Source organism: Tachyglossus aculeatus, chromosome 22 (assembly GCF_015852505.1).
Source record: "Tachyglossus aculeatus isolate mTacAcu1 chromosome 22, mTacAcu1.pri, whole genome shotgun sequence".
Lineage (NCBI taxonomy): Eukaryota > Metazoa > Chordata > Mammalia > Monotremata > Tachyglossidae > Tachyglossus > Tachyglossus aculeatus.
The window spans coordinates 57,439,248-57,453,792 of record NC_052087.1 but is presented as its reverse complement, the minus strand read 5'-3'; the positions used below and the strand labels follow the sequence as shown (position 1 = coordinate 57,453,792).

The 14,545-nt window shown below is 47.5% G+C and overlaps 1 protein-coding gene and 1 non-coding gene across 2 annotated transcripts in view; one reads left to right on the top strand and one right to left on the bottom strand.

The window, feature by feature from the left end:
* Positions 1-14,545, bottom strand: part of SLC22A18 (solute carrier family 22 member 18) — a 68,249-nt gene that overhangs the window by 32,845 nt on the left and 20,859 nt on the right. The window contains exons 3-5 of the mRNA XM_038764764.1: positions 12,010-12,107; positions 8,487-8,641; positions 7,587-7,719 (exon numbers count right to left, since the gene is read on the bottom strand). Of these exons, the coding sequence (XP_038620692.1) occupies positions 7,587-7,719; positions 8,487-8,641; positions 12,010-12,107 (386 nt within the window). The remainder of the gene's footprint in view (positions 1-7,586; positions 7,720-8,486; positions 8,642-12,009; positions 12,108-14,545) is intronic.
* Positions 8,913-8,986, top strand: TRNAI-AAU. Its single transcript has one exon. It is a non-coding gene; the product is annotated as a tRNA-Ile (tRNA).

Here is a 14,545-nt window from a genome sequence, read left to right as displayed (position 1 = left end):
ACTGTACTAAGCGCTTGGGAAGTACAAATTGGCAACACATAGAGACAGTCCCTACCCAACAGTGGGCTCACAGTCTAAAAGGGGGAGACAGAGAACAGAACCAAACATACCAACAAAATAAAATAAATAGGATAGAAATGTACAAGTAAAATAAATAAATAAATAAATAGAGTAATAAATATGTACAACCATAGTTGAACAGTGAACAGTGTTCACAGTTGAACAGTGCTTTGCACATAGTAAGCGCTTAATAAATGCCATTATTATTAACTAACATTTAAAAGCAGTGTGGCTCAGTGGAAAGAGCACGGGCTTGGGAGTCAGAGGTCATGGGTTCGGCGGTGTGAGTTTGGGCAAGTCACTTCACTTCTCTGTGCCTCAGTTGCCTCATCTGGAAAATGGGGATTAAGACTTTGAGCCCTCTGTAGGGAGGGGACTGTGCCCCACCTGATTAATTTGTATCTCCTTCAGCACTTAGTACAGTGCCTGGAACATTGTAAGCGTCCAGCGCTCGGAACAGTGCTTTGCACATAGTAAGCGCTTAATAAATGCCATTATTATTAAATAACATTTAAAAGCAGCGCGGCCGAGAAGCAGCGTGGCTCAGTGGAAAGAGCACGGGCTTGGGAGTCAGAGGTCATGGGTTCGGCGGTGCGAGTTTGGGCAAGTCACTTCACTTCTCTGTGCCTCAGTTGCCTCATCTGGAAAATGGGGATTAAGACTTTGAGCCCTCTGTAGGGAGGGGACTGTGCCCCACCTGATTAATTTGTATCTCCTTCAGCACTTAGTACAGTGCCTGGAACATTGTAAGCGTCCAGCGCTCAGAACAGTGCTTTGCACATAGTAAGCGCTTAATAAATGCCATTATTATTAAATAACATTTAAAAGCAGCGGGGCCGAGAAGCAGCGTGGCTCAGTGGAAAGAGCACGGGCTTGGGAGCCAGAGGTCATGGGTTCGGCGGTGTGAGTTTGGGCAAGTCACTTCTCTGTGCCTCAGTTGCCTCATCTGGAAAATGGGGATTAAGATTGTGAGCCTGATGTGGGACAATCTGATCACCTTGTATGCTCTCCAGTGCTTTGCACATAATAAGCGCTTAACAAATGCCATTATTATTATTAAAACAAAACAAAAAACCCACATCCTCTGAATGTCAGGCCCACGCTCTTTCTCACAGGCCATGCTGCTTCAACTGTTTACTTTCTAATGTTTTTTTCCTCACTGCTTTCATGTCTGGCCCACATCCTCCCCCTGGCCCTGAGTGCCCTCCCTCCTCACATCCGCCAAACAATCGCTCTTCCCCCCTTCAAAGCCCTACTGAAGGCTCACCTCCTCCAAGAGGCCTTCCCAGACCTGAGGGAACCGAGGCCCAGAGAAGTGAAGTGACTTGCCTCAGGTCACACAGCAGACAAGTGGTAGAGCCGGGATTAGAACCCACGACCTCTGAGTCCCAGGCCCGGGCTCTTTCCACCGAGCCACGCTGATTCAGTGGAACCCCTCAGGCAGGGAAAAAGCCTGGACTCCCTCTTCATATTGTAACCTCCCCAGCGCTTAGAACAGTGCTTTGCACATAGTAAGCGCTTAATAAATGCCATTATTATTATTATATTCATTCATTCATTAATTCAATCGTATTTATTGAACGCTTACTGTGCGCAGAGCACTGTACTAAGCGCTTGGGAAGTACAAGTTGGCAACATATAGAGACGGTCCCTACCCAACAACGGGCTCACGGTCTAGAAGATTGTCCGACAGACAATTACCCTCCCCACCTTCAAAGCCTTTAGTTTTCCTTTTCACAGTATTTGTTAAGTGCTTACTATGTGCCGGGCACTGTTCTAAACGCTGAAAGCCCGCTGAAAGTAGCACATCTCCTCCAAGAGCCCCCACCCCCGACTAATCCCTTATTTTCTTTTTTCCCATTCCCTCCTGCATCACCTTTGTGCTTGGATTTGCTCCCTTTATTCACCTCACCCTCAGCCCCACATCGCTTATATGATGATGATGATGATGATGATGGCATTTATTAAGCGCTTACTATGTGCAAAGCACTGTTCTATCCATATCCCCTCCAGACTGTCAGCTCGTTCTAGGCAGGGAATCAATCAATCAATCAATCAATTGCATTTATTGAGTGCTTACCTTGTGCAGAGCACTGTACTAAGTGCTTGGGAAGTACAAGTTGGCAACATATAGAGACAGTCCCTACCCAACAGTGGGCTCACAGTCTAAAAGGGAATGTGTCTGGTTATTGTTATAGTGTACTCTCCCAAGCCCTTAGTAATAATAATGATAATAATGATGGTATTTGTTAAGCGCTTACTATGTGCAAAGCACTGTTCTAAGAGCTGGGAAGGTTGCAAGGTGATCATGTTGTCCCACGGGGGGCTCACAGTTTTAATCCCCATTTTACAGATGAGGTAACTGAGGCACAGAGAAGTGAAGTGACTTACCCAAAGTCACACAGCTGACAATTGGCAGAGCTGGGATTTGAACCCATGACCTCTGACTCCAAAGCCCGGGCTCTTTCCACTGAGCCATGCTGCATCCATATCCCCTCCAGACCGTCAGCTTGTTGTGGGCAGGGAGTGTGTCTGGTTAATGTTATAGCGTACTCTCCCGAGCGCTTAGTACAGTGCTCTGCACACAGTAAGTGCTCAATAAATATGAGTGAATGAGTGAAGATCCGTAAATTATTTATTTCCATTAATGTCTGCCTCCCCTGTAAGGTCGTTGTGGGGAGGGAATATGTCTACCAACTCTGTTATTTTCTACTCTCCCAACTGTTTAGAGCTCTGCACTCAATAATAAAGATGATTGACTGATTGATTCTATTGTATATATTGTGTATATATCTATAATTCTATTTATCTATTTTGATGGCATTGACGCCTGTCTACTTGTTTTGTTTTGCTGTCTGTCTCCCCCCTTCTAGACTGCGAGCCCGTTGTTGGGTAGGGATTGTCTCTGTTGCCGAATTGGACTTTCCAGGCGCTTAGTACGGTGCTCTGCACACAGTAAGCGCTCAAAAATACGATTGAATGAATGAATGAATTGATTAATTGATTGACTGATTGCCCAAGCGCTTAGTACAGTGCTCTGCACACAGTAAGCGCTCAAAAATACGATTGAATGAATCGTCCCCCCTCTCTCCCCCTCGTCCCCCTCTCCATCCCCCCATCTTACCTCCTTCCCTTCCCCACAGCACCTGTATATATGTATATATGTTTGTACTTATTTATTACTCTATTTATTTATTTATTTTACCTGTACATATCTATTCTATTTATTTTATTTTGTTAGTAGGTTTGGTTTTGTTCTCTGTCTCCCCCTTTTAGACTGTGAGCCCACTGTTGGGTAGGGACTGTCTCTAGATGTTGCCAACTTGTACTTCCCAAGCGCTTAGTACAGTGCTCTGCACACAGTAAGTGCTCAATAAATATCATTGATTGATTGATTGAATGAATTGATTAACTGATTGACTGATTGCCCAAGCGCGTAGTACAGTGCTCTGCACACAGTAAGCGCTCAAAAATACGATTGAATGAATGAATGAATTGATTAACTGATTGATTGATTGCCCAAGCGCTTAGTACAGTGCTCTGCACACAGTAAGCGCTCAAAAATACGATTGAATGAATGAATTGATTAACTGATTGACTGATTGCCCAAGCGCTTAGTACAGTGCTCTGCACACAGTAAGCGCTCAATAAATACGATTGAATGAATGAATGAATTGATTAACTGATTGACTGATTGCCCAAGCGCTTAGTACAGTGCTCTGCACACAGTAAGCGCTCAATAAATACGATTGAATGAATGAATGAATTGATTAACTGATTGACTGATTGCCCAAGCGCTTAGTACAGTGCTCTGCACACAGTAAGCGCTCAAAAATACGACTGAATGAATGAATGAATTGATTAACTGATTGACTGATTGCCCAAGCGCTTAGTACAGTGCTCTGCACACAGTATGCGCTCAATAAATACGATTGAATGAATGAATGAATGAATGAATGAATGATTGGAGGCTCAGCGGCTGTTCACGGGGCTAAGACGCCCCCTGGCGGCCGCCCCGTGAAGTCTGGGGTCTTGAGAAAATCGGGGGAGAGAAATTCATTCATTCAATCGTATTTATTGAGCACTTACTGTGTGCAGAGCACTGTACTAAGCGCTTGGGAAGTCCAAGTCGGCAACATATAGAGACGGTTCCTACCCAACAACGGGCTCACAGCCTAGAAAGGGGAGACAGACAACAAACCATGTAGACAGGTGTCAAAACCATCAGAATAAATAGAATTATAGCTAGATGCACATCATTAACAAGATAAATAGAATAGTAAATATGTACAAGTAAAATAGAGTAATAAATCCGTACAGATACATACAAGTGCTGTGGGGAGGGGAAGGAGGTATGGTTGGGAGGGATGGGGAGGAGGAGAGGAAAAAGGGGGATCAGTGTGGGAAGGCCTCCTGGAGGAGGTGAGCTCTCAGTAGGGCTTTGAAGGGAGGAAGAGAGCTAGGTTGGCAGATGTGTGGAGGGATTGGGGGCATTCCGGGCCAGGGGAAGGACGTGGGCCGGGGGTCGATGGTGGGATAGGCGAGAACGAGGCCTAACAGTGAGGAGATTAGCGGTGGCAGAGGAGCAGAGGGTGTGGGATGGGCTGGAGAAGGACAGAAGGGAGGGGAGGTAGGAGGGGGTGAGGGGATGGATGGACAGCCTGGAAGCTGAGAATGAGGAGTTTTTGCTTGATTAGAAGGTTGACAGGCAACCACTGGAGATTTTTGAGGAGGGGAGTGACAGGCCCGGAGCGTTTCTGTACAGAGATAATCCGGACAGCAGAGTGAAGTTTAGACTGAAGCAGGGAGAGACAGGAGGATGGGAGATCAGAAGGGAGGCTGATGCAGTAATCCAGGTGGGATAGGATGAGTTATTAACCTTTAGTCCCCGCTGCTGTCCTGGGCTAAGTGGGAGCTAAGGTATCTCTCACTTTTCCCGGAACAGCCCCCACAAACTCTGCAGTTTCATCCAAGTCCCCCACACCAACCGCGGCGAGGATACCCCAGGAATAATCATAACTGTGGCATTTGTTAAGCGATTACTCTGTGCTAGGCACTGTACTAAGCACTGGGGTGGATACAGGCAAATCAGGTTGGACACAATCCCTGTCCCTGTCACAGTCTCAATCCCCAGTTTACAGATGAGGGAACTGAGGCACAGGGAAGTAAAATATCAAACAAAAACTCCTCACTCTTGGCTTCAAGGCTGTCCATCGCCTCACTCCCTCCTCCCTCACCTCCCTTCTGTCCTTTTCAATCAATCAATCAATCATCGTATTTATTGAGCGCTTACTGTGTGCAGAGCACTGTACTAAGCGCTTGGGAAGTACAAGTTGGCAACATATAGAGACAGTCCCTACCCAACAGTGGGCTCACAGTCTAAAAGGGGGAGACGGAGAACAAAACCAAACATACTAACAAAATAAAATAAATAGAATAGATATGTACAAGTAAAATAAATAAATAGAGTAATAAATCTGTACAAACATATATACATATATACAGGTGCTGTGGGGAAGGGAAGGAGGTAAGATGGGGGGGATGGAGAGGGGGACGGAGAGGGGGATGGATGGATGGAGAGGCAAATCAGGTTGGACACAATCCCTGTCCCTGTCACAGTCTCAATCCCCAGTTTACAGATGAGGGAACTGAGGCACAGGGAAGTAAAATATCAAACAAAAACTCCTCACTCTCGGCTTCAAGGCTGTCCATCGCCTCACACCCTTCTCCCTCACCTCCCTTCTCTCCTTCTCCAGCCCAGCCCGCATCCTCCGCTCCTCTGCTGTCGCTCACCTCCTCACGGGGCCTCATTCTCGCCCGTCCCACCGTCGACCCCCGGCCCACGTCCTCCCCCTGGCCCGGAATGCCCTCCCTCCACACATCCACCAAACTATCTCTCTTCCTCCCTTCAAAGCCCTACTGAGAGCTCACCTCCTCCAGGAGGCCTTCCCAGACTAAGCCTCACTTTCCCTCATCTCCCCCTCCCTTCTGCATCGCCCTGACTCGCGCCCTTTGAGCTTCCCCCTCTCCTGGCCCCACAGCCCTTATATACAGATCTGTAATCTTATTTTATAATATTAATGTCTGTTTATTTGTATTGATGTCTGTCTCCCCCTCTCTAGACTGTGAGCTTGTTGTGGGCAGGAATGGCCTCTCTTTATTGCCGTACTGTACCTTCCCAATCGCTTAGTCCAGTGCTCTGCACACAGAAAGCGCTCCATAAATACGACTGACTGACTGAATGGATGAATAAAGCAGCATGGCTTGGTGGAAAGAGCCTGGGCTTGGGAGTCAGAGGTCATGGGTTCAAATCCCGGCTCTGCCACTTGTCAGTTGTGTGACTTTGGGCAAGTCACTTCACTTCTCTGGGCCTCAGTTCCCTCATCTGTAAAATGGGGATTCATAATAATAATAATGGCATTTATTAAGCACTTACTATGAGCAATGCACTGTTCTAAGCAAGGGGAGGTTACAAGGTGATCAGGTTGTCCCATGGGGGGCTCACAGTCTTCATCCCCATTTTACAGATGAGGTAACTGAGGCCCAGAGAAGTGAAGTGACTTGCCCAAAGTCACACAGCTGACAAGTGGTGGAACCGGGATTTGAACCCATGACCTCTGACTCCAAAGCCCGGGCTCTTTCCACTGAGCCACGCTGCTTCCACGTGAGCCCCACGTGGGACAACCTGATTACCTTGTATCTCCCCCAGTGCTTAGAAGAGTACTTGGCACCTAGTAAGCGCTTAACAATTATTATTATTATTATTATTATTATTATCATTATTATTATTATATGGCTTGCCCAAGGTCACATAGAAGACCCCATCCCCTGACCTTACCTCCTTCCCCTCCCCACAGCACCTGTATATATGTATATATGTTTGTACATATTTATTACTCTATTTTATTTGTACGTATTTATTCCATTTATTTTATTTTGTTAATATGTTTTGTTTTGTTCTCTGTCTCCCCCTTCTAGACTGTGAGCCCACTGTTGGGTAGGGACCGTCTCTAGATGTTGCCAACTTGGACTTCCCAAGCGCTTAGTCCAGTGCTCTGCACACAGTAAGCGCTCAATCAATACGATTGAATGAATGAAAAGGGGCAGAGCCAGGATTAGAACCCAGGACCCAGGACCCAGAGAAGCAGCGTGGCTCAGTGGAAAGTGTACGGGCTTTGGCGTCGGAGGTCATGGGTTCAAATCCCGGCTCCGCCACTTGCCAGCTGTGTGACTTTGGGCAATTCCCTTCACTTCTCTGGGCCTCAGTTCCCTCATCTGGAAAATGGGGATTGAGATTGTGAGGCCCCCCCGCGGGACAACCTGATCACCTTGTAGCCTCCCAGCGCTTAGAACAGTGCTTTGCACATAGTAAGTGCTTAATAAATGCCATTATTATTATTATTATTATTATTATGATCTTCTGATTCCCAGGCCACACTGCTACTCCAAGGATGACGGTCAGACCGTGGGTCCCAAAGGAGCACTGTTTGGGGTCTAGATGGAGGGGTGGGGGGGCGGTTACTCACCCAAATTTCGTGCTCAGGATCCCCCCGAGCAAGGGGCCCAGGATAAGGCCCACGCCCAGGCCCAGGCCCAGCTTCCCCAGAGCATCCGGACGCTCGGCCGGGCTTGTCAGGTCGGTGACGACCATCTGGGCACCTGCAGAAGGGATGATACCAATCGTCAGCTGTGTCACCTTGGGTAAGTCACTTCACTTCTCTGGGCCTCAGTTCCCTCATCTGGAAAATGGGGATGAAGACTGTGAGCCCGCCTTGGGACAACCTGATCACCTTGTAACCCCCCCAGCGCTTAACAGATACCGTTATTATTAATAAGTGGTGGAGCTGGGATTAGAGTCCAAGTCCTTCGGACTCCCAATCAATCGTATTGATTGAGCGCTTACTGTGTGCAGAGCACTGGACTAAGCGCTTGGGAAGTACAAGTTGGCAACATCATCATCATCAATCGTATTTATTGAGCGCTTACTATGTGCAGAGCACCGTACTAAGCGCTTGGGAAGTACAAATTGGCACCATCTAGAGACAGTCCCTACCCAACAGTGGGCTCACAGTCTAAAAGGGGGAGACAGAGAACAAAACCAAACATACTAACAAAATAAAATAAATAGAATAGATATGTACAAATTAGAGTAAAAAATATGTACAAACATATATACATATATACAGGTACTGTGGGGAAGGGAAGGAGGTAAGATGGGGGGGATGGAGAGGGGGAGAGGAAGGAAGGGGCTCAGTCTGGGAAGGCCTCCTGGAGGAGGTGAGCTCTCAGCAGGGCCTCACATGTAGAGATAGTCCCTACTCAAGAGTGGGCTCACAGTCTAGAAGGGGGGAGTGAAGTGACTGGCCCAAGGTCACACAGCAGACGAGGGTCGGGGCCCCGAGGACCGTCCGCGGTTGGTGGGTTACCTGGGATGGGATGGAGGAGGAGGGCGGGCAGGCGGGAGAGGAAGAGGGCAGGCAGGCCTCCGGAGGATGGACCCAACAGCAGAAGCCCCAGCAGACAACACGACGCTGCAAAGGACAACGTCAGCCCCGCGCGGGCCCCGCAACGGTCACACAACCTAACGGTGGGGGAATAAAAATGATAATAATGATGATGATGGCATTGGTTAAGCGCTTACTATGTGCCAAGCACTGTTCTAAGCACTGGGGAGGACGCAAGGTGATCAGGTTGTCCCACGGGGGGCTCACCGTCTTCATCCCCTTTTACCAGATGAGGGAACTGAGGCCCAGAGAAGGCAAGTGACTTGCCCAAGGTCACACACCTGACAATTGCAGGAACCGGGATTTGAACTCATGACCTCCGACTCCCAAGCCCGGGCTCTTGTCATCGGCCAGTTAGCTCAGTTGGGTAGAGCGTGGTGCTAATGACGCCAAGGTCGCGGGTTCGACCCCCATACGGGCCAGCGATCTTTTAGAGAAGCAGTGGAAAGAGCCCGGGCTTTGGAGTCAGAGGTCATGGGTTCAAATCCCGGCTCCGCCACTTGTCAGCTGGGTGACTTTGGGCAAGTCAGTTCACTTCTCTGGGCCTCAGTTCCCTCATCTGGAAAATGGGGATTAAGTCTGTGAGCCCCACGTGGGACAACTTGATTACCTTGTATCTACCCCAGCACTTAGAACAGTGCTTTGCACATAGTAAGCACTTAATAAATGCCATCATTTTTATTATTATTGAGTCATGCTGCTTCTCAAAGAATAATTAATTCTATTGATCTATTTAACCATCAACTACCATCTATCATCTATCAACAATCATCTCTACGCCGATGACACCCAGATCTACATCTCTGCCCCTGCTCTCTCCCCCTCCCTCCAGACTCGCGTCTCCTCCTGCCTTCAGGACATCTCCATCTGGATATCCGCCCGCCACCTAAAACTCAACATGTCCAAGACTGAACTCCTTTGTCTTCCCTCCCAAACCCTGCCCTCTCCCTGACTTTCCCATCTCTGTTGACGGCACTACCATCCATCCTGTCTCACAAGCCCGCAAACTTGGTGTCATCCTCGACCGCTCTCTCGTTCACCCCTCACATCCAAGCCGTCACCAAAACCTGCCGGTCTCAGCTCCGCAACATCGCCAAGATCCGCCCTTTCCTCTCCATCCAAACCGCTACCCTGCTCGTTCAAGCTCTCATCCTATCCCGTCTGGACTACTGTATCAGCCTCCTCTCCGATCTCCCATCCTCTTGTCTCTCCCCACTTCAATCCATACTTCACGCCGCTGCCCGGATTGTCTTTGTCTAGAAACGCTCTGGGCATGTTACTCCCCTCCTCAAAAATCTCCGGTGGCTACCAATCAATCTGCGCATCAGGCAGAAACTCCTCACCCTGGGCTTCCAGGCTGTCCATCCTCTGGCCCCCTCCTCCCTCCCCTCCCTTCTGTCCTTCTCCGGCCCAGCCCGCACCCTCCGCTCCTCTGCCGCTAATCTCCTCACCGTTAGGCCTCATTCTCGCCTGTCCCGCCATCAACCCCCAGCCCACGTCCTCCCCCGGGCCTGGAATGCCCCCAATCCCTCTGCCCATCCGCCAAACTAGCTCTCTTCCTCCCTTCAAGGTCCTACTGAGAGCTCACCTCCTCCAGGAGGCCTTCCCAGACTGAGCCCCTTCCTTCCTCTCCCCCTCGTTCCCCTCTCCACCCCCCCATCTTACCTCCTTCCCTTCCCCACAGCACATGTATATATGTATATATGTTTGTACATATTTATTACTCTATTTATTTATTTATTTTACTTGTACATATCTATTCTATTTATTTTATTTTGTTAGTATGTTTGGTTTTGTTCTCTGTCTCCCCCTTTTAGACTATGAGCCCACTGTTGGGTAGGGACTGTCTCTATATGTTGCCAACTTGTACTTCCCAAGCGCTCAGTACAGTGCTCTGCACAAAGTAAGCACTCAATAAATACGATTGACTGATTGATTGATTAAAATAATAATAATAGTAATAATGATGATGGTATTAGTTAAGCGCTTACTATGTGCCAATCACTTGTCTAAGCACTGGGGGTGGGGATACAAGGTGATCAGGTTGTCCCACGTAGAGAGCACAGAGTTGGGAGTCAAAGGACATGGGTTCTAATCCCGGCTCTGCCACTTGTCTGCTATGTGACCTTGGGCAAGTCATTTAACTTCTATGGGCCTCAGTTCCCTCATCTGGAAAATGGGGATTAAGACTGTGAGCCCCATGTGGGACAACCTGATCACCTCGTATCTCCCCAAGCACTTAGAACTTCTAGACTGTGAGCCCACTGTTGGGTAGGGACCGTCTCAATATGTTGCCAACTTGCACTTCCCAAGCGCTTAGTACAGTGCTCTGCACACAGTAAGCACTCAATAAATACGATTGAATGAATGAATGACTAGAACAGCACTTGGCACATAGTAAGCGCTTAACAAATACCATTGCTATTATTATTATTCATCCCCATTTTCCAGATTCATTCACTCATTCATTCAATCAATCGTATTTATTGAGTGCTTACTGTGTGCAGAGCACCGTACTAAGCGCTTGGGAAGTCCAAGTCGGCAAGATTTAGAGACGATCCCTACCCAACAGCGGGCTCACAGTCTAGAAGGGGAAGACAGAGAACGAAACATATTAACAAAATAAAATAAATAGAATAAGATGAGGGAACTGAGGCCCGGAGAAGTGAAATGACTTCCAAAGTCACACAGCTGAGAAGCGGCAGAGCCGGGATTAGAACCCAGGACCTCAGACTCCCAAGCCCAGGCTCTTTCCACTGAGCCACGGTTTTGTCATCATCAATCATCAATCGCATTTATTGAATGCTTACTATGTGCAGAGCACTGTACTAAGCACTTGGGAAGTATAAATTGGCAACATATAGAGACAGTCCCTACCCAACAGTGGGCTCACAGTCTAAAAGGGGGAGACAGAGAACAAAACCAAACATACTAACAACTACATACTACATACTGCCTGATGCGCAGATTGATTGGTAGCCACTGGAGATTTTTGAGGAGGGGAGTGATATGCCCAGAGCGTTTCTGGACAAAGATAATCCGGGCAGCAGCATGAAGTAAGGATTGAAGTGGAGAGAGACACGAGGATGGGAGATCGGAGAGAAGGCTGATGCAGTAGTCCAGACGGGATAGGATGGGAGCTTGAACGAGCAGGGGAGTGGTATGGATGGAGAGGAAAGGGAGGATCTTGGCAATGTTGCGGAGCTGAGACCGGCAGGTTTTGGTGACGGCTTGGATGTGAGGGGTGAATGAGAGAGCGGAGTCGAGGACGACACCAAGGTTGCGGGCTTGTGAGACGGGAAGGATGGTAGTGCCGTCAACAGAGATGGGAAAGTCAGGGAGAGGGCAGGGTTTGGGAGGGAAGACAGAGTTCAGTCTTCATCTGTCAGTCTTTGTCATCTGTCCGGTCCTCGCCACCCTCCACCCCCTGCCCCACCAGAGTTACCTGCCGAAGACTGGGCTGCCCAGGAGCTGGAGAAGGCCGAACGTGGTCTGCAGGAGCCCGAAGCCCAGGGAGTCCAAACCCAGGTCGTTCGCCAGATACTGGAATAATGACGGCATTTCCCAAGCGCTTACTATGTGCCAAACACCGTACTAAGCGCTGGGGTAGATAGAGGATAATCTGGTTGAACTCAGTACATAATAATAATAATAATAATAATAATAATGGCATTTATTAAGCGCTTACTATGTGCAAAGCACTGTTCTAAGCGCTGGGGAGGTTACAAGGTGATCAGGTTGTTCCTCGTGGGGCTCACAGATTTAATCCCCATTTTCCAGATGAGGTAACTGAGGCACAGAGAAGTGAAGTGACTTGCCCAAAGTCACACAGCTGACAATTGGCGGAGCCGGGATTTGAACCCATGACCTCTGACTCCAAAGCCCGGGCTCTTTCCTACTGAGTCACGCTGCTTCTCTAATAATAATAATATTATTATTCTCTAATAATAATGATGGCATTTGTTAAGCGCTTACTATGTGCAAAGCACTGTTCTAAGCGCTGGGGGGGGATACAATGTGATCAAGTTGTCCCACGTGGGGCTCACAGCCTTAATCCCCATTTTTCCAGATGAGGGAACTGAGGCTCAGAGAAGTGAAGAGACTTGCCCAAGGTCACACAGCAGACTTGTGGTGGAGCCAGGATTCGAACCCCTGACCTCTGACTCCAAAGCCTGGGCTCTTTCCACTGAGCCACGCTGCTTCTCTGATCCGTGATCAGAGTACATGATCCAAGTACAATCCAATTAGGAGAATGGGCACTGAATCCTCATTTTATAATAGTAATGACGGTATTTGTTAAGCACTCACTATGTGCCAACCACTGTTCTAAGCACTGGGGAAGATACAAGGTAAGCGGGTTGTCCCACGTGGGGCTCACAATCTTCATCCCCATTTTACAGGAGAGGTAACGGAGGCCCAGAGAAGTTAAGTGACTTGCCCAAAGTCACACAGCAGACAAGTGGCGGTGTCGGAATTAGAACCCACGACCTCTGACTCCCAAACCCGGGTTCTTTCCACTGAGCCACGCTGCTTCTCACTTCACATTTTGCACGTGAGAAAACTGAGGCACAGAGAAGTTAAGTGATTTGTCCGAGGTCAATCAATCAATCAATCAATCGCATTTATTGAGCGCTTACAGTGTGCAGAGCACTGTACTAAGCGCTTGGGAAGTCCAAGTTGGAAACATATAGAGACAGTCCCTACCCAACAGTGGGCTCACAGTCTAAAAGGGGGAAACAGAGAACAAAATCAAACATACTAACAAAATAAAATAAAATAAAACCTATGTGTTGCCAAATTGTACTTTCCAAGCGCTTAGTACAGTGCTCTGCACACAGTAAGCGTTCAATAAATACGACTGAATGAATGAATGAATTCGAGTAGCAGAGGCGGGATTAGAATCCGGGTCGGCAGTGAGTCGGGGGGAGGCTCATAGTCTGAATTGGAGGGTGGAAGATTTAATCCCCATTTTACAGCGGGAAGTGAAGTGACTCACCCAAAGTCACACAGCAGACATGTAGCAGAGGCAGGATTAGAATCCAGGTCCTCTGACTCGCCAGCCCATGCTCTTTCTGCTGGGCCATGTTGCTTCCCCAGTTATACAATGAACTGTACATTCCCTTATTTATTTTGATGTTACTGGTAAATACATCAGTGTCTGTTGCCTTCCCCATTGGAATAATAATAATAATAATAATAATGGCATTTATTAAGCGCTTACTATGTGCAAAGCACTGTTCTAAGCGCTGGGGAGGTTACATGGTGAATGGAAGGAAAAGTGCCACTTCCCTGTGTTGTCCCTTCCCAATCAATCAATCGAAAGTATTTATTGAGCACTGCATGCAGAGCACTGTACTAAGCTTTCAGTTCAGTTCCTTCAGCCAGTGGGTGCTCAGTAAACACTGTTCCCCCCATGAAGAAACACATTTATTCATTTAATTGTATTTATTGAGCATTTACTGTTTGCAAGGCACTGTACTAAGCTCTCAGTTCAGTTCCTTCAGCCAGTGGGTGCTCAGTAAACACTGTTACCCCCATGAAGAAACACATTTATTCATTTAATTGTATTTATTGAGCACTTACTGTTTGCAAGGCACTGTACTAAGCTCTTGGGAGAGTACAATGTATCAACAAACAGACACAATCCTTGCCCACAGCGTGCTCACACAAACAGGCCTGAAGAGAGATATTATTCAATGGTATTTATTGAGTGCTTACTATGTGCAGAGCATTCTACTACATGCTGGGGAGAGTACAGTACAACAGAATTAGCAGATATAATAATAATAATAATGGTATTTGTTAAGCACTTACTATGTATCAAGCTACAGGGGTAATAATAATAATAACAATGATCGTTGTTACCACAAGCAAATCGGGTTGGACACATTCTCTGTCCCTTGGGTTGGACACATTAACTTATCTTCTCTTAATAATTCATTCAATCGTATTTATTGAGCGCTTAATAATAATAATAATGG